Raw genomic sequence first — 27,671 nt, forward strand, 5'->3', positions numbered from 1 at the left:
AGGACTCCAGACATTAAGTTGTTCTAACGACCCTCAACCAGTTTTCCATCTCTCTCTGTATATTTGTTGAAGAACATATTTTAAAAAATCAATTGGGATTTAATTTACTTATGCAACTAGTAGTCATAATACTGTATTTCTGTACTTTGTAAACTGAGTTCGGCTGAAATGATTAGTTTTCTTCTGTATTTTTCTTGGGGCTGCAGCTAATACTTAGACAGTCATGTTTATTTGATGTCGCATACCAAAATAGCTATTAAAAATATTACATTGTACAAAACAGTACAGTAAGAACAATAGAATTCCCCCTTTAATTCAGAGAGGCCTGACTGCTCTTCCTGTGGAAGTCAGAGGGATAATAGAAGTCAACGCTTCTGTGAGTGAGTGAGCGAGCGAGGGAGAGAGAGAGAGAAAGAGAGAGAGCGCATTTGTTTTGTAGTGTCATCTGATTCTTTTCCTGTTAAAAAAAAAAAAAAAAAGTTCAGCGAAACCCCACCCTCGGTAAAAGACGTTGAATCTACAGTGTTGGTGATGATGGTGGGGGCGCAATAGACAACAGGGGTGAAAACAGGACAGATGATCGCAAAAGGGAGCTGCTTTACAAAATGCCGTTTCCTTTCCGGGATAATGTAAAAATTGAGAAAGGACTGGAGAAAGAAAAAAGATGAGCCGGCTCCTGGGAGAAACGTAGCCAGATCGAGAGGAACCGGGGAGGGACAACTGGTGTGCACTGTTGCGATAAAACTTTTCTCGTGTGCTTCCTGTTTGGGATTAGACGCTGGGTGAAGTACAGTCGCAGCTTCTGGCTTTAGGATTTTCATTTTTCTTTCCGTACTCATTGCGCCACTGTTTTGCGACCTGCATAAAAACAAACAAGCAATCAGACACAGTAGGACGAGCTAGACCAGTACCTGGAAAAGGCGAGGATATGGAATTGGAAGGCAACACGTAACGCACGGGCTCCACAAGCTGGATCAGCAACTCGCCTAAGCGCCGACAAGACAGAATTCTTCAGGTCTTTCTATGTCCTTCGTCGTTCAGACTTTTTTACTGGCATTTAAAGAAAAGGAAAAACAAGTAAGCCGGTGAAGCGGAGGCACGCTTCCTGTTCGACCCCTCATTTCGGAGCTCTAAATGTCGACTTAAAACGAGTGAAATGAACGATCGGACTTTTCAGGTGCAACATGTCAAAAGAAAACCAATGTGCTTCGGGCTACTGATCGCCGAATATTGGCGACTTGAAGCGGACAAAATGCTAGCAGTATTGAGAAATGTTTAAGAGTATTTTTCTTTTATAAGTTATTGATGAAAGTATTTATGGAAGTGCTATTTTGTGAATAAGCGATACGATAGTATCGCATTTTAAAGCGTTTCGTGTTTTTTCCGTTGCAAAGAATCAATACAAGTTGCTGCCTCGTCCAAAGTATTGGTGTTGTTTCGTTGACAGCTTTTTTCTTTTCCTTTTATCTTACTCTGGCAAGGTAACATGCGAGATGTATGCTTGAGAAGTCAGATGCCCTAAGAGCAGAGACTTTCGTGTAAACGGTCCACACTGCCTGTCACTTAAATATGAAGACTTGATATTCTTCTTCTTTTTTAATCTACAAATTTCATCATTCCCGTTTATTTTAAAGCAATCCGTGTTTACGTTCGTGCGTGGGAGCCTCACAACTTTCTTGTTGCGTTTCCTAATGACTGGCTGGGCAAGCGCACTAAAAAGCCCGGCGCTACCAGGGGCTCTTCTTTACTTTTTTATGCACTGAGATCATGACAAAATAAACCCTCAATGAGGAAAAAGTAAGTACGGTGGAAATCATCGTAGTATTAAAATGGAGCCATTGAAAAGTATTTTCTCCCGGGGACCCTTGTCTGGTTGGAAAGGCCTGGAGCAGGCAGAGAAGGGCACGTATACAAACCCTATCTGGACGGCGCTCTTCGACTACGAGGCAGCGGGCAAAGACGAGCTGACTTTGCGGAAGGGGGACTTGGTGGAAGTGCTGTCCCGGGACTCGGAAATTAGCGGCGACGAGGGTTGGTGGGCGGGCAAAGTGAATAACAAAGTGGGGATCTTCCCGTCCAACTATGTATCCTTCAAGCCGGGCGGCTACAGCAAACTGTCCAACTCCGGCGTGGTGGTCGGGGAGCTGGAGCCCGAGGAGGTGGATTTCCGGGAGCTCAGTCTGGAGGAGGTGATTGGCGTCGGGGGCTTCGGCAAGGTCTATCGGGGGACCTGGCGGGGCAGTCTGGTGGCAGTCAAAGCGGCCCGGCAGGATCCGGACGAAGACATCAGTGTGACGGCGCAGAACGTCCGCCAGGAGGCGCGCCTCTTCGCTATGCTCACCCATCCCAACATTATCACCCTAAAGGGGGTCTGTCTGCGGGAGCCTAACCTGTGCCTTATCATGGAGTACGCGGCTGGGGGTCCACTGAGCCGGGCTCTGGCTGGCCGTCGGGTTCCCCCACACATACTTGTGAACTGGGCCGTACAGATCGCCAGCGGGATGCGTTACCTTCACAGTGAAGCCATTGTGCCGGTCATCCACAGAGACCTCAAGTCCAACAACAGTAAGTGATGGTGGGCACGTTTCTGGGTCTGGGTGTGGGCAGTTTGTTGTAATAAAATTTAAGCAGTCAAGAAAAGAATAACCAGGCCCCGCCTTCTTCCTGTTTATGCCCTTATGTTGATCCCCAGGCCCACCCAGTGCCCCTTCATGAAACAAAAGATGGCTTGAATTTTTGAAGCCACCTTCAAAATGGTACTTGCTCTGTTTCTGAAGGACACTGTCTTGTACCATCTGCCATGCTGTGCATTTATTCCGTTCTTTTAAAATGTAAGGCATCGGTTATGGAAAGGCACTATATCAGATAGACATGATGTATATCAACTATTGAACGTTTTCAACTAGTTTTTGCTCCACTAAAGTTTATTATCACAGTGAAACAAGAGGTTTACCACCCATTCAGTTTCAGTACAGGTCCACCTGTATTCAACACAAAGCCTTCAAGTTGGACATCCAGGTACCCAGTTATCGCCCTGTTTTACTTTTAACTGGTTGCCATATTTGAAAACCCCTATCCAATTTAAGGTCACCATCCTGCAATTTATTTTCTAAGGTATTTGAATGTCTCTACTGTAGTAAATCAGTCACATTTTCTTGGCATATATGATAAAATGGTTAATTACGCATGTGTATTACTTGACACAGTATAGGTGTTCAGAACCTTAACTTCAAAAAGATTTGAATCTTATGACCTTGAGGTTTTAAATCTAGCGCTTAAGTGATTGGATCACACAATTTGTATCAGTATATTTAAATTCAGTACATAATTTGGTTTGATAGAACTTTTTTCTATTTGATATCTATACTTTTTATGGCTGCTTTGTTTTTAAATTACAACTAGGAAAATAGTCAATTATTACAAATGGCAAAGGTATAAATAAAGCTGTCGCTACAGTTTACTGTTTGACCTCTTGGCCGTGTCTACATGGATTCGGAAGGCTTCAGTTCATTTTCCTGGTGACTTCCAGTTCTCTGCCATTTGGTTAAGCTAGTTAGGGAAGGGATTAAGTACAGTTGTAGATTAAAGGATTGGTCTCAGTGAGAATCTGCAGCAGCTGTGATTTGAAAAAGATGGGTCAAGTTTGAGGTGTGCTAAATATATTAACTCCTGAACAGATTGTGAACCATTAAAGTTAAATTTTGTTAGAAAAAAATGCTGCATACTACAATCTTTAATTAACAAACCAATTATTCATCTGCACAATGCATTTTTACTTTATATAGCATCATCCGTTGGGCAGCGCTGTATAGAACAGTAGGAACTGCATACAGTATTAGATTAATTGAGCAGTGAATTTCCTGTGCACAGTAGCAAGATATGTGTTAAAGTAAACAGGATATTAAAACAATAACAGCAGTTTAAATTAGTAATATTTTAGCATTTGTTATTCTTTTACATTTTTCATTATCATTGTTTAGAGATATTTTGTATTATGTTATTTTCTAAAGGATTAAATATAATAGCGATGCTCTATTATCATTTTATCAGTTAACAATGCTTACTTGTGATCAAGAATGTTTTAGCTAAAACTCCCATAACTGCCAAGTACAAGTACTGCCAAGTGCAAAAATTCAGATTATCAGTATTGGGCTGTTTTTTCTAGATATGGAACATTTATAGCCTCGCGCTTGGACTGTTGCAGTTCTCTGTATGTATGTGTTGGTCATGCATCGTTACAGCATCTGCAAATAGTCCAGCATGTTGCAGTTCCCCGATTGACAGGCTCTCGTAAGCATGACCACATTTGACCAACATTGACTTCCCTGCATTGGCTTGTGGTTCACTTCGGAATTGATTTTAAATGCTTGAATGGAGTGGCCCATCCTGGCCTTACAGAACTCTTTCACTTTTACATGCTGCGGAGAGCACTGCAGTCTTCTAGCCAGTTGCTCTTAGTTGTACCAAGGTCAAGGTTGAAGTGAAACATGGGATTGGGCTTTTTCTGTGACTGCTCCGGATCTTTGGAATAGTTTACCTTATTATTGTAGGTCTACCCCTTCACTGACCATTTTTAGGTCATTATTAAAGACTCGTTTCTTTTTGCTTTTATGTTTGTATATGTTGGCTCATGTACATTCATGATTTGAGCATGTGTATGGCCGTGTGTGACTATTATAAGTATATTTTTAGGTACTGATGGTTATGACTGTGGTTATGTTGTGTTTTTGTATTTCTTTATGATTTGCTTGTACAGCACTTAGGTTTCAGTTTTAAATTTATATTTAAAGTTTGACTTGACTTGATTTGTAACAGAGTGCAGCTATGTGTGGCTGGGGAACTGTTTAGGGCTGTGTATTAGCTGTAGAATTGAAAATATTAAAAATAAATGGCTAAGGTTGCTTTGTTTCAGGGCTTGTTAGTTGCATTGGAGCTAAAAAAATCTTGTTTCTCCCATTGTGGTCAGTTTCTGCCTGACCTAACCGCTTACCTGCACAATGAGAAACTGTTTTTTTGCTTTTTAGAATCTTCTGATGTAGTAATCATTAACCTGACTGCTCCTTGGGTGGAATTTTATGTTGAAAAGCTTGGGGCCTTTCTGTTTTGGTTTCATCTGACATAATTACCAGCTTTAAACCTTACTGTATAGAATGGTGCGTCCTAAATATACTATTGAAAATCAACTGAATTATTACTTAGTATTGTCTGTTGTACACATGTCTATTAGACAACTGGCCCCCTATCTTTCCTTGTGGTTTGCAGTAAGATCATTGTGAGCCAACCAGGTGTCAGGTGTTTGCCAGTGAACAATGCTCTCCTGAATTGGCTGTAGGGTTCTGTGCATGTATTCCTTTTCTGCTGTGATTAATTAAGTGGAAAAATTGGAGGTAGTTTGAGCACCTAGTGGAGACGTCTTCGAGTGCCTTTGGTTGGTGGTATATTGGGCATGACCCCCTGGAAAGAGACATGAGGTAGGTTCTGTCTTAGTTGGCTTGGGATAACCTGGGAATTCTCCTGGAGAATATGGAGCAGGGTTGCCAAGAGTTTCTGATGTGGCTCTCGTTTAGAAGTATGCCGAGGGCTAAGTGGATTACTTGTGTGTTCCAGAAGATCCCATGAAGATCCTTTCAAAAATGATTGCATTTTTAGAAAACAGTAAACTCTCAAGCATTTTAAATGTTGGTGGTTACCTTTATTTGTTAAAACACTCCAGGAAGCCGAATTAGTTCAAAACACTGACAGTTCTCCCTTTCAGTCTCCATCTCAGATAGTCATAAAAGTGTTCTGCTCACTTGGTCTTGTGACATTTCTTTTGTGCAATAAATTGTAGCATTTTATGATGGGCTCATTTGTTTGATCATCTTGGGTTTTTCAAGGCACATACATTCTTTGGCAAAAGCTCTTCCATTTTTGCCGTCATTACATTGGTGTTTTAATTACCTCTTGTAGCATTCACCAGCATATAGGAATGTTTCAACCAAGTGCTTTGTTAGTTTCATAGCTTAGTTTTTAATTAATGGGGGCTACTGCAATTACAGTAGCTGGCTCATGTTTCATACATGAGATTACATTTTTATTTTATATATTGAAATTCTTTGCTGTGGTTTTTTTTTTTTTTTTTTTTTTAAAGTAAGTATAAAAATGCACACCCATATATTTCTTCAAAGTTTAGGCTGCTTGCACAAGCAAAGACCTCATGCGCTGCCAGATTATTTGTACAATGTACAACATGGCGTTATGAACGCCAGGTTCACGGTAACTACAAAAATAGGAAAAGGACGCAAACCACTGGCCACAAACTCAAAACGGGCCCATAGTGTTACTGATTGCTGTGCTATAATTTAGAAAAACAGAATTTAAAAATGTTAATTCTTAACATGATGTCATAGACAGTGTTGCTTGTCCAGGGCTATATTTTATAATTTTAAAGCACATGCATGACTCTAACAAGCCATCTCGATAGCGAGCACCTTATCATAGACATGAGCTTTGCAGTTGCAGAAAGTCTAATTTATTTTCTATTTGTTTTGAATAGAATTGATGTGATTGATTATTAAATTCAGTGCACGAATATATAGCAGTCACATTTAAAATGTTGAACATATGAAGCTTTTTAAAGAATAAGTTGGCACATCTAAATAGCTAATATAAGGGAATCTGGCCACCCTGCCTTTGGTTTAGACGTTTCCACTCTTGTGCTTCATTAAAAAGCTCTAAATTGTTAGCAAGGTTTGTGTCAAATTGCCTCCAATGGGTTGCCTATGCTGAAAACTGCTTCACATTCTTTCAAAAAATAAGATGGTGGACTCTGCTTGGGCAACCCTTATCTGTGGAGTGCTAAGGTTAGTCTTGCTTATTCTGTTACTATAGCTGCACTCTCTAGTATAAGTCTATGGAAAAATGAGATCTTCTGTGGAGCCAATATTCATTAAATCCTTTGCAAAATGTGTAAGATAATGCATAGTTATTTGTATATTTGAAGGAATTAAACATTGAAAAAATACTACCGATTTGCAGGCATTAAGTTGACAAAAAAGTAGTCATAATCGTCATAGGAGTAGATTCACTGTGAGGTTTGTCTGATAGTATAGAAGGTTAGGTTTTGGGAGATTCAAAAGAGTAGTATGTAAATGTAAGTTGGACAAACCAGAGGTAGATGGGTTTCATTAAAAAAAAAAACAATTCTGTATGATTCTGTGTGTTTAGTGGGAAAGAGCAATTCTGCATTGTACAATGTTTTAGAATGCAGGCAGGAGTCCCTTCAAAGCTTGTTTAGATAGATAGATAGATAGATAGATACTTTATTAATCTCAAGGGGAAATTCACAAAGTAAGGTAAGTAAATATGCAATACCTGGTAGAGGTAGCGCTATTTCAATACAAATTAACTCTATCAGCACATTTGTAATGCTGATCACTGTAACCTAAGTTTAAATTTCTTTTCACAATGTACAATATGAAATTGTCATTTTTATTTTAATATAAAAATATGTATGAAAAGCAATATTTTGATTTGATAAATGTGACACCAGTGTACAATTGTAATGCATGACATAAAGAATATCAGATTTCATTATCTTTGGGTTACTAATGATAATTTGTTAGGCAAGAAGTCTGCTGTTTTATGCTGCTGTAATAACTTGTGTATACTCTGTATAATTGTTTCCTAAAGTAAAACTAGCCCACATATTAAGGAATTACTTTATGCAGCACTTGAAGACATCATTCCAAATCTGCGTAAAACATGTCAACCACAATGCACATAAAATATATAGGCTATTTGGATTTGTTATATTATAACAAGATCGTGCTGTGCTTGGTTCAGATTGGTTCCTTTGTAGACTATGCATTTTCTTGCCAAGCCACAATGTGGGTAATAAAGCAGCTTAATTTGCTTAGCCATTCTTCAGTTTTATTTCAGCTCCTGTCAGGCAGTGGTTGCTGTTTTCATCAGTTTCATTTCATTTTCTTTAATGGGGTTTATTTTGTATGCCCACAATTGAAAATTAATATAGTTAATAATAACAGAAATAGTAAAATATAAACTCTAGACATTATTATCATTAGTCTTTCCAGAATCTGCAGTGTGGTGTGTACTGGCATAAAGACTTTGCCAGGATTTTCCTGACAGATATAGAGGGAGAACTTGGTTGTATAGTTAGCAATGCAGCTTATTCTTTAAGGATATTTTCACTGATGAAGGATAATAAAATAATCTCAAAGTGATAGCGAAAATGACTTGTGAAGATAAGGTTGCATTTTTATGCAAGTATAGCAAACTACACAACCTTTAAACTGTGTAATAAAAAATGTCCGTGTACGGTTGATGTGTAATGCAGGTTGAATGTGAAGAAGTGATTGAACTATTGTGACATTATTTTAAGATCGTCTATCAATATGGTACATCAATCATAGGCTACAGGAAACCATTGAAACCATTAGCAACCATTAGCACATGTGATATGAGAAACATTCTGTTGTATACTATCACAATTTCACACATAATACAACATGATTGATGCCTCACATAATTTATAACTACAAAGCTCAGTTTATGTATAGTTTACTGAAACAACAACTGAGTAAAAGTTCACATTTGAAAAATGTTATTAAAAGGAGAAAAGCAGTAAAACAATAGCTTAAGCATAACCAATCATTATATTTGGAAACAAATTGTAGAAAAAAACCAACATAAGACATTAAACACTGCACATTAATGATCAAAATCATCTACAACAATGTCATATTTAATTTTGGCAAACATTAAAAAAGTAGAATAGCCCTGGACTTTGCCATCTCTTTACTAGTCAACAAAGATTACACTTTTCTGTTCAGAATGACACACAGTTAGTCTAGAGTGTTACTACATTTTTTATACTAATGGTTATTACTAAATTCATGCCTTCTTATGCAGAATTAACATAAGAATTATAGATAAAGTGTTTTGATAATAGTAGGAACTGGTCTGTGATTACAAGAATGGTGACAGTTACAACTAGATGCATTTTCAGCTGTTGTTTTGAGTAATCATATTGTTGAGACTGTCCATAGGCAGTAAATAATTAAATCAAAGATTAGTTCTTCTTGTAAAGTTGATGTATTTCATGTTTGGAGTGGCGGTGAGGTGTTCCTCAGCCGATTTACCAATGATTTAAATATATTCCTGGCAAGAATCTCTATTCAAAGTGGCCTTTCTAAAGAAGGCGCTCATTGAGCCTGTCTCTTCAGATCTACAGTACATCTTTGAATCCTTAGGTCTTCCTTCTTTTGTATTGGTTAGTATTAACCACTAATTTGCTATTTTCACTTATTAGTACTTGCAGTTGGCTCTTGTGGTTGTTTATGTGCAAAGTCAAACTTTTCTTTTCATAATTGATACTCTATTGCAGATATGATTAAAAGAAAAGAAAAAACTTTCAAATCAGTACCTGTGATGAAATGTTTTCATCTAACATTTCACATTTGCGTGGTAACTAGGGAATATGACTGTTGATTGTTCTTTGACTAGATTTCTTCCTGTTAAATTCTTGCTGTGTTAAATTAAATGCTTTACAATTCCCAATGATATAGTTAAATTCACTAAACCTTAAACCTGAAAGTCAGACTATTTACCCTTGCATGTACTTTTTTTAATCAAAGCTGTTCTGCACATGAATTTAGCTACAACAGATTTTAAATATATTGTATTATTAACCAGATTTTAATTTATTTGAATTTTAGTAGTATTTAATTTGCTATTTCCATCCTTTTTTCTTTTTTTTATACCTGCTTTTTTACATTCCGTGGTCCAAAATGCTACAATCTCTGTTAATGTTGAATGTTTTTGTATTTAGTCTTCATGTCTGAGTCATTGTATTGTATGATTAGAGTCTCTTTTTGGTCATTGCCTTTGTGTTTTGTCTGGTGGTAAAGGAGCTAATTACTGTGTTATTGTCTGACACCCCAGCATCAATGGTGCTATTATTAGTAGCCTTGTTAGGTTTACCTTGTGTTTATTATGCAGCATGATAGGAGATGTCCTGAGAACCCCCTACATTCACTTGTAATGTGTTCCAGTGCAGAACAGAGCCCTTTTTGTTGTGACAGGAGACATGAAGGGGATTCTTCTGGGAAGTGCAAAAAGGCAGGCTCTCCCTTAAAACTAACATTGTTAACTGTTTTATGGCACTCTTCTTTTGAAATGTTTCAGGCTTCCTTTACTATTAGATATGTAAGTGCTGATTTAATCTCCAAACAGGAGGTGTTTATGGATTGCAGTCAGTTAAAATGAAGAGCTAAATGAAAGTTTGTGGTGGTGAATATTTATTTTTCCAAACTTTTGAGGATATGTGTAGGCACATAAGCCTTTGAGAGTATCCGGTTTGTTCCTGTTTGTTTTGTAAACCAGCAGTCGTGCTGGGTCTGCCCAGAGTATTTTTCCAGTCCAAGTCTGTGACCATTCTTGGTTTTTAAACTGCTCTTGAATTCTGTCCTGCCCACTCGCTGAGACACTTGCTGAGTGTCTTGCATGAGAAAGCAAAGATGCTGGCTTCCTGATTTGTTTCCCTTTGAATGCAAGCATTTTTATTACCTTTTGAAAATAATTAACAGAATTCTAATGGATAAGTACTTTAATGGTACAAGTACTGTAAGTAGTCTGCCTTTTATAATAAGGATGGCTGTGGAATCCAATAATGCTGTACTGTCTCAGAAAATTAGTCTTTATTTTATATAGCTTCTTTTATGATTTACACTTCCATGAAAGTGTGATAAAGCAGTTCATAATAAACTGCAAAAAAATCTTGTCCATAAAAGAAGATATTGATAGCTGAAGCCACAACACAATTCTTTAGAAATCACAGACCACAAGTCCACTCTCTTTCAGAATACAGTTTGTTTGGAATTGAAATATAAAGAGATAACATTTAATTATCCATTAACAATATTAGAAAATGCATTAATTGTCCAAAACTGTTGATAGAAAAAAAGAAAAGAATATGAATAATCTTACCACCTAAGAAAACCAGTTTTATAAGGTGAGAAGGTCAGCAGTAGGATGAGAGCCTCAGAGCAGATTTGCTGCATTTCCAGATTGAGAGAAGCCAGTTGAGTTTGTCTGGGCATGTGGTAAAGATGCCCCCCAGGCAGCTACCCCTAGAGCACCCACTGGGCAGAGACCCTTGTGACAGACCCATGACATGCTGAAGAGATTTTATCTTTCAGCTTGCTTGGGAACACTTGGGAATTCCTCAGGAAGAATTTGAATCTGTGACCAGGGACAGGGAAGTCTTGGCTGACCTGCTGCTACTGTAGCCCTTGCCAGGAAAATCTGTTGAGAAGAGTTGAGTTTTATGGGTTGGTCACGTTATTTACTTAACTGTATTGTTTGTGATTGCAATGTATTGGGCTCATATCCCATAAATGACCATTTTCTGTTTTGAAGTCAATACTGGTAGGATTCATTTTAGCCCCACTGGGGCTCTGATTTGAAAGTGAACTGGTGGACATGAGTAAATATAGTGCACAGTATTTCATGCTAACTAAATCAATTGGATGGAGTTTTGTTATATTTGAAGGCTCTGCTGTGTATCAAGAATAAAAATCAGTACATTGTTATTCATTCATTCATGTATTGACTCTCCAAACCCAGTAATTCTAATACAGTAAGGAGAAGGTCAGACTTTAATCCAGCAGCAGTGCAGAGCAAGAACAGTCAGTCCTGCATATTACACTCATAAATGTTAAAAATTAAATCCATTTTAGCATCACCACATTGTGGTAAATGTCTCCAGTATACACAATTTGTGTTACTGTTTACGGAATTGTATGATTTCTTTAATTATTCCAAACAAAAGTCAATTTCAAAACAATAAATGCAAAATATATATAAAAATAGCAATCTCAGACCTGCATAATTCAGTTCAAAGCCTATCTATCCCAAAAGCACCACTTACAAGGAGGCGATAGACGTGGACATGGGTTAAGTTTATTGCAGGGCTTCATTTGTAGATTATGTATTTTTGAGTTTAGCCACAATGTGGGAAAGAAAGCAGCTTCATTTGCTAATCCAGTTTTACCAGTTCAGCTTCTCTTAGGCAGAGGATGATACTTGTTCTATTTTATTATCTTTAATTGAATTGTCTTTTAACATGTACTTGAAAGTGAATATCTAAATTAATAACGAAAATAGTTTACATGTTGTTGTTATCTCTGTGTGTATTAAAATGTACAAAGCAATCAGTGAATACAATACCACACATTTAATACAACATCAGAAGATATATATAAGTATATCAATATAAACAACCATTAAGTATCATGATGACCTGAAAATAAAAACTATCCCTGAATCTAATGGTTTGCACACTGATGCTCCTGTTCCATTTGCCATGTGTCTGAATAGTTTCTGCGCTGGATAGTTGAGGCCTGTAATAAGGCAGGATTTGTTATGCATGTCCTTAACAGGATAGAGGTGTGTGCCAGTAATTTTTGAAGCTGAATTAGCTACCTTTTGTAGTGCCTTGCAATTCTGAACTGAACAAGATCTGCACAAGGATATTGTGGAGCCAATCAGGGTGGTTTACACTGTACATGCATAAGAAATGTTAGGCACAGATTGAGATGTATCAGAAAGTGCAGATGTTGGTCAGCATTCATGATAGTGAGATGTGTTATGCCTATTTCAGGTTGTTTTTTTAATAGTGACTGAAAGAAATTTACATTTGCTCATCTTCTGAACCTCATTCCCTCTGATGTAAATAGGTGTATGATCTTCCGTCTTCTTCCTAAAAATCTATGAACAGCTCTGTGATTTTATGGACATTAATGGCGAGATTGTTGTTCTGCCACCATTGTATAAGAATGCAAATCTCTTTTTTTGTAAGCTGTTTCATTCATGTTGGTGATCAGGCCTGCAATGGTAGTGTCATCAGCAAATTAAATAATGGATTTGTAGTTGTGCTAGGCTACACAGTCATAGGTTTACAAGGAGAATATTTGGGGACTCGGCAAAGTATTGTGTGAGATGCCTGTGTCGATGATACATGTGGAAAAAGTGATACTGTAAATCCGTATGTGATAATGTAAACACGTCAAGGGACATGTTGATTAGTTTTGATGGAACAATGATGAGTGCTGAACTGTAGTACTACTTTGGTATAGCCATTATTTACCTGGACTCCCAGGATGGTATGCAGTGCAAAGGATATTGCACTTTACCATTGTCATTGTTTAAAATTGGTCAGGATTCTGTCCACAGCTAAATAAGCGACCTTTTACTTTTCAATGCTATTGGTCCCACTTCTTACGCTGGCGTAGGTCACCTGTTAGCAAAGCATATTCTTTTTTTAACCTTGCTTCTATTGCTGACAAGGTTAGTGGTACCAAGACGTCAATTGTTGCTCTAGAAATAAAAGTAAAAAAAAAAGATGAATAAAATAAGGAAGGAATGTGGAGCATCACAGAATAGTTGGTTAGTTAACTAAAATAAATTGATTTAATAAGCATATTCTGTATGTGTTTAAGAAAACTACCAGAACTACTTAATTGTGAAAACAACACTATAGTGCTCTTATTCTCTCATAGTATCTCTCATATAGAAACATACTTGCAGCCACTTTTATTTATTTATTTATTTTTTGCATGTTCTAATATTTTTAGTCAACTGTGTACTTCTAATTTGTTGTATCCAAGTGTCAATGGTTATTTCAGATGAATATTGGAATTACATGGCACACCTAGATTAATATGTTGGAACTGAAATTAGACAGCATTTGTTTGCTTAAATTACAAGTGTAACTTTAAATAGATGGACATCCCTCTAGGCTCAGCCTGTAGAACTCAAGTTGTGTACTCCTCATTTCAATAGAGAGATTAAAGGTTTATTTGGCTTTAGTGGATTTTGAATTGTTAATGCAGGAGTTGTTCATTCTGGTGCTGGGAATCCCTTTTGCTGCTATGTTGTGTTGCAATCATCTTACTCAACTGATGTCTGTGTATTGTCTATAACCAAACTGTTGTGTTCCTCTTTTTGTGTTTATTTGGTAAAATACACAGAGGAATATCCAGCTGAGTTTTTTATGTGTTGTTATCAGTACACAGCTTTATGTATTTCACAATTTCTTGCTAAGATAATGCTTCCTTAATTCTTTCAACAATGGACAATTTACAATAGACAGAAGCACAATTAATGATGAATTGTATAGAGCGGCAGCTACTTTTAATCTGTAGCACTGGTTTCAGAGGAATATTAGAAAGTAAGATGAATAGTACAAATATAGCCCTGTATATGACTCAAAAAATGTTTATTCAATTTTTTGGAATGTGTGGTATGTTAATTTTGAAATACTGTGGATGCGTACACAATTGGGCATAGGGTGATGCTAGTGAATGTATTATTTGTAGTTAAAACAAATGGCCACGCGTGTTTCCCCCCACAGCAGAGCTGTTATTAACATCTTTAAATGTGTTAGGAGGATAGTATATACCCTCACAGCTGGGGAAAGCTTTCAACCTTATTTTTATAATAGGTGCCTACTGCACCACTTGTTGTCTAGGACTGTGTGTCAGCTGTGCTCACTCTCAAATTAATTTTGTATTTCCCACCCATGATTTGTGCTGCTTGGTATTATTTTACTACCAGAGATTATCCTTTCCCCTTGCTTATTGTGTTCTTGGAATACTTCACAGTATTTCTTTTGTAACATATTGTGTCTACATAGTATATTTTTCTGCCTTGTGCTCACTGAGGCTTTAAATTGTGTTTCATCACTATCACATTGAGCCAGATCTATTCCATTTAGCTGGTTATTGCATACCTTCAGCTAGGAAATGTTGTAGTCTGTGTTTATTTTCCAATTCGGTCGGGAATACCTGTGCATGAAGCGGCAACATGTCTGAGGCTTGCTGTGTTTGGCAGCAAAATTAAAGTAAATGATATGAGTAGAAGGTAATCACCCATGTCTATAAAAATGATTGTTCACAGTTGTTTTTGCATTTTACATTGCTTATAGGTGCATGGTGAAAATTTAACAGCAGGTGATTGCAATTTGAACTGCTTTCTCAAAAAATGCTGTAATGCGACATGCCCATCAAGTCGTACAAGTTGGAGTTTGCTGCAGCAGGTGATGATGAGGGTCCTGACAGCATTACTGGGTCACATGGATGAGGGTGTTTTGTAAGTGCTGTGCTGTCAGTGGTGCACATGTGATTGTTATTTGGCAGTGCATGATGACACAGGTTAATATGGGCAGTGAGCAAGAAATGAAAGTGAGTGACAAAAGAACATTGGCTACTTTATATCTTTCTTGCAGTGTTTTAATTGTATAGTATATGTATAGAAAGTAAAGTATAATGGCTGAAAAATAAGTTTCAGAAGAATTGGTTGAATTGACAAACTTCAAGTTGCTAAATTTTAAACTAAAAACTTTCATGTTGGCAGTACTTAAAATAAAGTAAATGCTTCTGGTAGTGTACCGTAAATGTAGAGTGTGACTGACGTACTTGTCTCAAAAAAAATTACTGAGAAGGCATTTGAAAACCAGTATACTGATGGTGCCATATGATTGCCTTGTACAGGGAAAATACCAAAAATAGACATGGAGGATTTGGTTCAAATCCTTCTGCATTAGGCCTTCGATTGTGGTGTTCCTCAGCAGTATGTAAAATTACACTATATTAAAGATGGATTTATAATATAGCAAATGTGAATTACTTCCTTATTTTTTATTTTTTTTTCTCAAATATATTTTTTTATACTAGAGCTTGACTGATCAGAGGTTTTTGCCACCAACACTGATTGCAATAAGAAGAGTGTAATTTTCCGATAACTGATATTAGTGGTCAATAAATAGCCCCTTCTCCAGGGCTTGAAAGGAAAAAACTCAATTACAAAATATTCAAATAAATGTTTTTTCTATGTATAAAAAAGTGTCAATTAGCAATTACTGTATTAATAAAAATAATCATAAAAATAAATGACATTAATATATAAAGCAATAACAATATAACTCTGAATTACACTATCGGCATAATTAAATAAAGCAGTGCACAAAATTGAGAAACAATATTATATTCTTAAATTTTGGGCTGTTTAAATAATAAAACTTAATTATTGTAAAGAGCAACTAATATACTGTAAATATCAAGGTCAATATAATACTCCCAGTCCATGAAAGGGAGGTTATAATGCAGTAAGCACAGCTTCTCTACTTTTATGCTATAAACAAAGCTAATCTTGTCATCATAGGCACTGTGTACAAAACTGAACATCTATACACTGGGCACTGATGATGCTGGACAAGCCAAATAACTCTTTGCCTAAACAAAAAGGTGGTTAAAACGGTTCCAATTGAGGCTTCATCAGTCAAAGAGGTAGACTAATGTACTATCTATTACAGGTTCTTGCAAATAGCGTTGTACTTCATTCATAATGCCTCCAGGTTATTTTCTGGCTTCGTGTTACTCCAGACACACTATGCTACAATCCTTCTGTATTTTTCATTTGCTTTGCTTGTGATTGATTGGTGCCATGTCCCTGTGTTGTTCCTCCCTTGCGCCCTGTACTTGCTCTGTTAGGGTCTAGAAACAGCCCTCTTCTGGATTAAGTAGGTTAGAAAATGACATTTGTTTTGCGCATCACTTCTATGATCTTTGTTTTTATAATTTTGAACTGTTAGTTTGCATCATCATTTATATAAAAAACATTTTTTTCTACTGCACTTCTGTGCTTTCTGGTGAATGGGTGTACTTACAACAGATATTAAGCACTTCTCCAGCATATTTAAAGTATTGTTTTTGATTCTGCCCCATTTTGCTCTTGAATGTAAAACAACCCTGGTTTGCTGTTGTTTTATATTTAAACCCTAAAACATTCATTGTAGCAAACGAAAATGGCCTTTCTTTCTCATTAAACATAATGGGGAAATAACTGGCATTTTCCTTTTACGACTTTAAAATAAGCATTTTCAGTGTCAGGATAGCATTCTAAGTTACGTCAACCAATATGTGTCTTTTGGAGGCTGTGACACACAATTCCTAAAACAAAGTATTAAATTTACATGTGTTTATATTTTTGCTAAAGGGGTAAAGTATTCTGTTTTGTTTAACCCTGAATGGTTACTTTGACAACTGGACTCCTGCTACAGTACTTAACCAGCACCCCACTTTGCAAACTTATCAAACGGGGCTGCTGTGCACAATTCATCTATCTATGCTTCTTGCAGTTTGTTTTAAAATTTTACCATACATTATTTGTTACTTGGTAGTAGAATTTTTAAGTTGCTGTTAATGAAATTGAAAGTTCATTACAGTACAACAATTTGTATATTCAGTACCTGTATTTGTGAAACACAAAAAGACTTACCATGCTTTAAATTTAACTTATATGAAATATAGATGAGCACCCAAGGATGAGAAAGGCATATAGTGGAGCAGCGAGCTGCAGGAAATTGTATGGTGCAGGGAAATAAAGTAATGAGTGTGTTGAAGTGATCACAAGCTATTTTATATGAATTTCACATATGCACAGAAAATCTCATTTTTGTAATGGGTGGTGTTTTTCATGTGAAGGTTGCATAGTGTTGCTTGATTTGCAAAAATTATTAGTAATAATAAAGCATACAAATGCATGTTAAATATAAACATGCATGTAATCGTACTTAGAACTTTTAACCTACATTTCAAATATATTTGAATATTTTTAATAGGAGTATTTGTATAATTTGACAGCCCTTGACATTCATTATTAATTAAGTCTTTATTTATTGATAGAGAAATATTATTCACTGCTTTACATGATCTCCTTACTCCCAAGTGAAGCTGTCTACTGCTCATGTTCAGAATAGCAAAGTCCAGTCCATGCAGCCACTGAATAATTTATACTTTAAATGACTGCTTTTTAAAAGTTGTTAAAGATAATGAACATCAACCTCAACACAATTAAAATTCGCCATTCAAACGAAAGAGCAATTAAAGCTAAGCCATTGTTCTTGTAACAGTTTTGACAAAATCATCAAGGACAGATGCATATATTTATGCAACACATTCCATTCTTTTATAAAACCTATTTTGGATATGCTAACAGAGACTGCAGTCTCTAAGCTAAATTCAATGCAAAACACACACACAGAGGTAAAGCCACATACAGTCTAAGCATGTTTGTTATCTGTGGCATAACTGCTTTTGAAATGGAAGAGTAAGTTTACTATTGTGTAAAGAAAACGCAAAGCACTGAACACTTGATAGCTATGATGAAATATATTTTAGTCAAGCTTAGAAAAGAATCTTTTCTGGCATTGTGTACAACGTGTATACAACTTATTTATTTATTCACTAAAAACAATAATGGCTTACCTACTGTATAAAATCAGGATTTGTTTCAACTGCACTTTGGTGATCATGCCATTTGCATATGCAATGAATCCTATGTGTTTGACAAACCCCATCAGTCAAAATGTCAGTGACTGATTGGTGTTACTTCTGCCGATTTATGTTATTGAGCCCCATTTATTTAGCTGATCAGATCTGCCATGTGACTAATTGATCAGGCTCTGTTTTCTTTTTTTTACTAATATGCATGGTTTGAGATCAATGTAAAGGACATACTATGGATATAATATAATAGAATGTACCTTTTATATCACATGACTAAAACAGCATTATGTTTTTTTTCCACAAAATAGTCAAACTTTATGAATTAGTTGGTTAAAGCCTTGTATTATTATGTTAATTGTAAATTTTAATTTTTTTATTCAGTTTCTTTAGTTTCATCTTTGGCATCTTTGATTTTTTTTTTTTTTAGAATAAAACAGGCAGTACAGTAAGCTAATGGTTAGATCTGGTGTCTGTCAGCCCTAAAAGTCTGAGATAGTTTTCCCAGCCTGGTCACTATCATGTTTTCTCTGTGTCATATATGTTTTCTTTTTAAATTTTTGTTTATTCCAACATCCTAAACTTTTGTAGGCTCTCTGTTAACCATTTTGAATGAGTGTGATAAAATGTCCCCAGTGACGAGCAAGGAGTCCATTCAGGGATGGCTTTTGAAACTGAAACTGACTCCACACTGATTCAAAATATGGACATTTTGATTAATCCTTTGAGTGAAATTCAATACTCACAATATTGGCTCACTCGTCACTAAACGATGAACATCTATAACTCAAATATGAAGATTTATTGTTGGGAGAATTTGATTTGGTGAAATGTTTTCATTAATTATATGCCTGTTGAAGATACTGCATTTTCAGAAAAATCAGAGAAATCTGCACGAGCTAGTACAGTGCAAAATAGCTGGATATGTGAATATCAGAAACAATACTAAGAATAATACAATTCATTACAATTCATTTTTAGTATTCCTATGTTTTCGTTTTGCAATTTAGAGTTGCAAGGCAGGAATGAACCCTGAATGAGACATCAGTTCATCTCGGTGTCCTGTTTAGTCATATGCACAGCCACATTTGGCCAATATGGATTCATCAGTCAATATAGCCCCCACATCTTTCGGGGTGTGGTTGGGTTGAACTCTTAAGTAATTGGAAGTACCTGCAGACTCGACACAGATAAAAGACTGGATATGAGATCTGAACTCTGGTAAACTTGATTTATGTCCTGACATCTCTAAACACTGTGCAATTAATATAGTTGATTGATGCATATATTTCAAAATAAAGCAACATCTTATTGTATATTCTATTTTAATACATAAAATTCAAACATTGTCTTAGAACCCTAAAATTTCAAAAACTGATTATACAGTAATTTAACAAGAATATATGAAAGTTACTAATGATTATATTATGCCTCATGTATACAAATGAAATGTAAATACCAGCACATGTTTAGGTGGCTGTACACAATTACACTTGTACTTAAGGATAAAATGTTTAGAATGTTTATAAAATGTTTAGAAAATGAATGGACTGGAAGGATGGTGGGAGGTTTTCCTGTGCTGTGTGCTGCCCTTTTTTGAATTCACTGTACAATCAGCCCTTTCTTATTCAAAATCATTTTGCCTTATCAAAGACACAGTAAGATATAGCACTACACCCTGTTTCTGACAGTTTGGGGATTTTGAACAGTTCTGACTTAAGTAAGCACCCATTATTATGGACTAAATTTTAGTATGATTTCTACTTGGTAAACAATATTATTGATGTTTTGTTTGCAGCATTTAAAATATGTAAAATGTTTTCCTAAGAATGGATATCATCAGTTAACACTATGGCAAGTCATTTGGAAATGTTTTAGCCCATTTTATTTGTCTGTTTCCAGTGAATTATTGAATCTGCAATTGTTGTCAAAAGTGTGAATTTGTTGTTTTCTATACAACTAGAACATAAGGAGTCTGTAGAAGGGATCTAATTGATCACTAAATTTGATATACAGATTTCTCTTTATATTAGGTAATTTTTTATACAGAAAGTGGAACTCACCATGGATAGCTGGAACCCTGGCAAAAACATTTTACTGTATAAGCTTAAAGCAGACACTTTTTACCCACTCAGTTTTTTTTTCCTAGAGACTAATGTCTGCATATGTAATTGTTAGTTTAGGCAGTTTCAATAATTGTCCCAAATTATGTCGGACTAGATTTTGTTTACTCTGCATAACTTGTATGTGCCATTAGTAGAAGATATTGTAGTATATACCAGGGTGGTACTTAAGTGTTTGCAGCATAAATGACAATGTTGTAGTTGTCTCAAGATAAGGCTAAAGTTAATGTGACTGGACTATAGTTATGACTGTTATAACTGTAGTGTTGTATGTAGTTCCATGAGTGCTCTTTAGTGTACAGCATCTGAACTAATACCTACTGAAGCTTCAAGTTAATGTCTAATAGTAAATATAAGCAATTGAATTGCCAGTAATGGAACAATGTATTTCAATACTCCATGTGCATGTTTGTATCTTTAAAATGTCTCATGTACCAGAATGTTGCTGGCACAATTACCTTTTATTGCTTAGTCTATCTACTTTTTTTGAAATTTTCAGCTGTGTTTTATCTTCTAAATGAATGGTTTTGCTATATCTTACACCATTCATCATTTTTAGCCAATTGGAGATGTACTGTAATTTCTGTACTGTGCAGTTCCACTCCTTGTCATACATGTTGTTCGTTTTTGATAGAAGTAATTTGTCAATGATTACTTTATTTGAGTAACTACCAAAACTGTGATGATTTATAAGACCAGTTTTTTTTTCAGTGTAGTGGTGATTGAGTGTGCTGAAATGCTATACTGACATTTTCCTTCCACCCAGAGGTTAATCAAACTATGGAATATTCATGTAGTAGTGTTTTTAATAGTTAAAATATATTAGTTTTTTCTTCCATGTAATACAATTTAATTATATTTTTGCATGTTCCTGGCCAGTGTGCTATACTGTACACAGTTAAAGATATTGTTAAAAAAATCTTACATTCCTTGCTTACTTATAGTATAGTTCTGAAATTTATAACAATTAAATGCTCCACCCTGTTCAAAGTTGCTTGCATCTTCCTAGTTTTACCTATTATCCAAGAATTCACCCGTCACTTAACATCCATATTTTTTTCAGATATTCTAATAATAGACTGTTAGAGATTACTTTCCTTATGTTGTACTTCTTTCTATTCATCTCATTTCTAGGAAATGGTTTTTGCTTGAGTTCATTTTGTAAGTGTTGTTTTACAGACCAAGCCAATGTGGAGTTGGAGTAGTATTGAAGAGGAGTCCTTAGTTTTACTAAGAATAAGTAAACTGCTGCTTGCAAGCTTTGCAAGTTTTGGTTGTAGAATGCCTTGTCATCCATAGGCTATGGCAAGCTAACCCTTTTGTCCTTTCTATTCAAATAGTTAATTTTTGGTCTAAGACTCTATACATACTTTAATGTGAGCATCAAAAACCACCTTAATGTGTTTACTCCTTTCCCAATTGATGATATGAATATTAGTCGTCTGGAATACCTATATGTAAGCATACATGATCTGCTTCACTTGTAAGAGTGATTTTGTTTTTTTTTAAATAATACTATATACCATATTTATTCAAATAATCATTCTCCTTGACTGCTTGCCCTCAAAAAATGAAGCTAGTTTGGCACATATACATTATTGTCTCTGCATGTCTCAATGGATTTTCAGACGATCATTTACAATTTTAGTTTAAGTTGCATCTGAGGAGGCAATTAGAAAATTTAAGTATGCTGAAGTGTGCTTTGTTTTGTCTAGGGTTATACCACTCAATACCATATCATTGTAACAGTAGCCTTTAATTTACCTGTTAATGCACTAATACTGGTCAGTAAAAGAAGAGACAACAAAACTGAATGGTGTCAACACATTCTCCAACATCATGTACTTCATTTTTTATTATGTAGCTATGTTTGTACCTAAAATTATAAAACTAAAGAAAATGAGATTTTCAAATAAGGGAATTGAAGACTGTAAAGGTTTTCTTTAATGATAATAAAACATAATCAGGCACAAATTGAATTAATAAATATAACATTCCCAAAACCCACTTAATCCAAGTCGGAATGATGGGGAGCTAGAGCCTGTCTCAGCAGCATTGAGTACAAAGCATGAAACGGCACTGGACAAGCACAAGCTTTGCGTTTCAAACAGTAAAATTAACTTATAAAGAGGGCACTATTAAGTAGTCATTGAGTGAAAGCAGTTTTTTTAAGATCAAAAAATATACATATACCAATTTTAGCATGGACAGCAAAACTAGTTTACAGTTCAATTAGAAAGATATTCTTTTTATAGCTGTTAAAAACTATTTACTTTATACAGTATAAGCCCGGTTCATAAATGGATTACTAAGTGTCATTTTTTCAACATTGAAATTGTTAATTATTACATGTCAAAAAGCAGCTTTTGTCACATGGTTTGTTGGCAAGCATCACAGTGATGTGCATGCTCAGCAGGAACAGTACCCAAAGACTTGTGCCTTTCTGAATTTGTCTAATTTAAATTTAGAACTGAAACTCACTGCATGTAATGGCAATTAGAAAATAATTAAAACATAGAAAACTATTGTGTTGAATAAGCTATTTAGTTTGGAGTAAGAGAAGTGTGTGTGGCCGTGCAGATTGCAACATAATCTGAATAGTAAGGACAGTATTTAGGGATGTACTTTTTAATTCACATTTCATTATTAAAAGTTAATCCCCTTTAATAAAAGGTTATTATTAAAAATAAGACACCCTGCTTAATAACATATATACTAATACAATATGTAGTAGGATTTGCTTTCACATAAAGTGAATATACATTACAAATTGCCTCTTTACATTTGTGAAAAGCATTTTGTGAAGCAGGATCATGTCAGACCAGAAGCTGAGCACAGCAACTTTCCATGGATGTTCCGTCCATGCTCAGGTTAATTCTTACCACAAGATAAATGCTTAATCTGTCACTGACTGCAAAATTGCAGTGTACAAACTAACCATGCTGCTGAGACCGGATTCCCTGTGGTGGGTGAACTACACAGAATTCATAGGTCTACTTGTTAACTCTTTGACACTCAAACACACACACATTTGTAATTTCATGTACTGGCATTTTTATTTTAGTGAGTAGCTTAACTGTCCTTTTTGTGAAGTAAATTTTGTACCAAGTATATTTTCATGTTCACCTCAAGACATATGCCAACAAACTTGACATGAAGGTGCACTTACTCTAATGCAAGGATTTTTTGGTTCTAAAACCTGTTAGTCAGTACATCAACCAGGGAGCTCTTTTTTTCTTTTCCAGGAACATTCTACTTAGGGCCATGTGGCTTTGTTGCTCTCCAAACCCCAGACACAACCTCACAGACACAAGTCTCGGTAAATAAAAATAATAATAAATAATAAAAGCTTTATTAACAATAATACCTTAGAGAAAGGCATCAAAAGTGGAATAAAGCACACAAATCTCTCTCTTTCTCTTTTGTCTTCTCCATACCTCCCAAGTGAGCTTTGTCTGTTCTACACATCTGACTGCAACTCTCCTGGATACAATCAAGGGGTCTCTTTAATCTCAGATCCCAGTGTACTTTTAGTGTTAGGGCATAGCCCAATGCAAGTACTTCTGAATCATTTGGAAGCCCCATAAATTAGGGATTGTGTATCCCGCAGAACTGAACAGTCTGCCCTATTGAACTACAGGTCCCAGTATGCCCTGTTGACGCTTGTATGGGAATCCTAGGGAGGCTGCCACATAGCATACTGGAGGAGACCCTATTCAGCATTACTCATTTCCCCTAGTCCTTCAGTTGCACTGTCCTCCTGGTCAAGTAAGGGTTATTGATCAGTCCTGGCCGGGATGCCAGTCCATGTGTGCCGACTATTACAGCTGGAATTGTTTTGTATCATGGACTTTATTCTATCTTGTTGCTAAATAATTCATTTTTTTTAAGTATTTTCTTTTATTGTCACTTTTTGCTATGTAATATCTATAATTAATTAAATTATTTCATAGTGGTTCAGATTACTTTTTATAAATGATGAGTGTCTTTTGAGGTTATTGTTTTTGCCTAATGCTGTCAGAATAGTCTTATTGTTTGTGGTGCTTCTGACCAGACAGACACCTTGGAGATCCGTAGGAATCAGAGTCGCTGGGGTTCCTTTCATTCTCATAAGTGTGGACATTTATAAATGGTGTATAACATCATGTCTTATTGGATGTAAGTTGTGTTGATAGGTGTCGTGTGTGAGAGATGTAGGTACTGAAGGAACATATAATTAAGCTTTTTCTATGCCCTTTTCCAGTTTATTTTGGTTTAAATTGGGAGTCAATAGGACCATGCTAAAAGACATGAATTCTCAAGAAAAGTTGTGTTTTTTTTTTTTTAACTCATACAAAAATTAACATTTTATAATAAGGGTTATTTGACAATGAACAGGCGAATGCCATATTAATATTTTAATATATGTAAACTGGTGTAATCAGCCCTCGTACCCTGCATAATTCTTATTACACCACAATGGAAGTAGTAAGATCATACTTGGGTCTTTTTCTGTGCTTATGGTTTATTTTCTGAGAAACGTAAAATATCTGTTAGAGTGTTTTTAGGATAATAATAAATGTCTTTTGCAATCAAAGTCACAAAGGGTAAAAGTACAATATTTTATTTTTATAATTTAAGACTGAATGAAATTTAAAAACATAAAACTTAGGGGTTGAAGAAACCATCAAGTGATCACTTGTTGAATGTTTCTTTAAAATTATTATTTTATTGAGGCAATCTGAAAGTATTTTTTTTTTATAAATATTTTTTCTACTGCTACAGATGTGTGAATTTTTGAACTGCTCAACTCTGCTGATAGTACTGTACCAATGCTGCTCAGTTTAGAATGTTTTTGCTGAATATGCCAGTCATCTGGATTATGAAGTCTGCTTCCCCAATTTTTCTTTGCACAGATTTATAAGACAAAACCACACAATGCAATTTTAAACATCAGCAATAAATGTTACCCCATACTCTGAGTGCTTTGGCCTTGTGCAAGTAAGAGATAGCAAGCAATTCTTCCATGAAATGGTTACAGGTCAGTTTGTTGCAGGCATCTTTCTGGTGTAACCATGAATTAGGTTCTGAGTCCATGCCAGATAGAAATGTGTGGCTGGTATAAAGGGTGTAATGGACTGGTGCAACATTTCTCTTACAGGTAAGCCTATAGTTTGCCATGGCCTAAGGCAGAGGTGCGGCTTCGACCAGGTATCTAACTGTACCTTGTGAAATGCAGTCTTAAAGATAAGAGGTGTGTATCAGAAAAGTTATGACCATCCTTTTTCCTCTCTTTGAAATTCTTACAGAATGGAAACTTAAAAAACTACACATTTGCACAGCGATAAGTTGCTAATTTCTGATCCTTATGTAGTGATAGTGAAGTTCTTGCTTTTTTATGATAACAACATAAGAAATAGAATGAGACATGAATTAGTGGGGTCTTTAACCAATTCTGTAGTCTCTCATGACTGAGGTATAATTTGGCTTAGCAACTTGTGTGATTGACCTTTTGGTGCATTTCTTTGTGCTGGATTATGTGTAAGTGTAAACATTGCATTGTATAGTATTCAGTCAGTAATATGTGAATTTATAAATATTGGCAATAAAACTCAGGTTGTTACCTTAAATTCTCAATTACTTTGGTTGCCTAGACCATCATTTCTAATGTTTACTTAAATGAATACTCCACCCAACAAAAATATTTTTTTATATATTTCTAACCACATGTAATTTGCAGTCCTGGCCAAGAACATTTTGTAGTGTCATGTTTGCAGAACGAGGGACAACAGTTTATGATAAATGGATAGTAATGGTGACCCAATCCCAACGGCAAACAATGTAAAAAAAAAATGTCCATGTGAGGGAAAAGAAAAAAATTCTCTTGTTACTCATGTCACATAATACGCATGTATGTTATCCAGTCAAATGCTCAAAACATGTAAAATGCATGTATTTCTTGGTAAAATATTAATATTTAATTAAAAAATCAGCATAGAAGGTAACCTGGAAAAGCACAATCCCATAATTCCAACTCTCTACCTCATCCATTGGCCAAGAGACCATTACTGTCCATGATATTATAAACTGTTTTCTCTTGTTCTACATGAAAAGATGAGATACGTTTTTTCCCAACCACCAATCTAAACGACATTGGATAAGAAACATAAAAATGATAATTTTTAGGTGGAGTATTCCTTGAAGAATTATTCTGATGCTGTAATTCCTAGTCCTGAACCTAGTATTAAAAGATCACAAAAGCTTATAGCTAAGAGAGGTTGGAGTTTTTCCAAAATAATTTAACTCTGCATCAAAGTTAATTTAAGGTAGAGTCATGTTTGAAGTTTGCTTATATTTCAGACTACGTAAGGTGGTAAAGCAGTGGATTCAATTTGTAATGATGGTCTTTTTAATAGATCACAGTGCTGGACGATCTACCATATTTTTGATTCCTTTGTGTGCATTTCACATTGTTAAGCTGTGCATTGGTTGTATTTTTTTACTCTGAGCTTTACAATTTTTTATTTTTACAATTTTTGCTTTTAGCATTTACCTAAATATTTTCTACCTTTTTTATAATATCGGCCATACCTCTTTCATTTCTTTCATATCTTTTCCCAACTTAATTATTAGTCTTCAAATCTTTTACCTCAGATATATTGTCTCTGTAATCTTTTTTTTTTTTTTTTTTAAGGTGTTCTGGTGGTGTCCCTTAACTGGCTAATGTCAGTATTGGTGTCAAAGTTGTTGAAGAAGTTGACAAATTAGACCAAAAATTTTGTTTCAAACATGAAACTGACGAGTCATAATTGTCTGCCGTTCTTCTGGTTAGAATAGAACCACAAAGTCTGCTGGATGTCAAGCATGCTAGATGGGTCCCTTCCATAATGATAGCGCCAAACACATTACAACATATTAGGGCCTGCATCAAGACCTACATCTGACTTTTGTCTGGATTACCTTTTACCAAGTTTTATTATTTCACACTTTCTGACTCTGTTGGTTCTTTAGGAGGTTGTCATTTTGGGTAAGTATAGTCTTCTGTGCTGTTGGACTCTTTACCAGGAGTGTTACAATGCATGATATCTTTAATAATTTAAGAATTAATGAAAATAAATAACTGATGCTAGGGGACTGTTGTCTCAAGCACCGATGCTTGACATACACCCAAATCCAATGGATAAATGAAACCAGTCAATGGACAAGGCCAAGTTTTTATATG

The 27,671-nt window shown here is 35.5% G+C and overlaps 1 protein-coding gene across 1 annotated transcript in view; it reads left to right on the top strand.

Moving 5' to 3' along the window:
• The first annotated feature begins 474 nt into the window (after nucleotides 1–474).
• Nucleotides 475–27,671, top strand: part of LOC114652784 (mitogen-activated protein kinase kinase kinase 11) — a 150,349-nt gene continuing 123,152 nt past the window's right edge. Inside the window, exon 1 of the mRNA XM_028803103.2 lies at nucleotides 475–2,565. Coding sequence (XP_028658936.2) covers nucleotides 1,830–2,565 — 736 coding nt within the window. The 5' untranslated portion in view covers nucleotides 475–1,829. The remainder of the gene's footprint in view (nucleotides 2,566–27,671) is intronic.

This window comes from Erpetoichthys calabaricus, chromosome 1 (genome assembly GCF_900747795.2).
Source record: "Erpetoichthys calabaricus chromosome 1, fErpCal1.3, whole genome shotgun sequence".
Classification (NCBI taxonomy): Eukaryota; Metazoa; Chordata; class Cladistia; order Polypteriformes; family Polypteridae; genus Erpetoichthys; species Erpetoichthys calabaricus.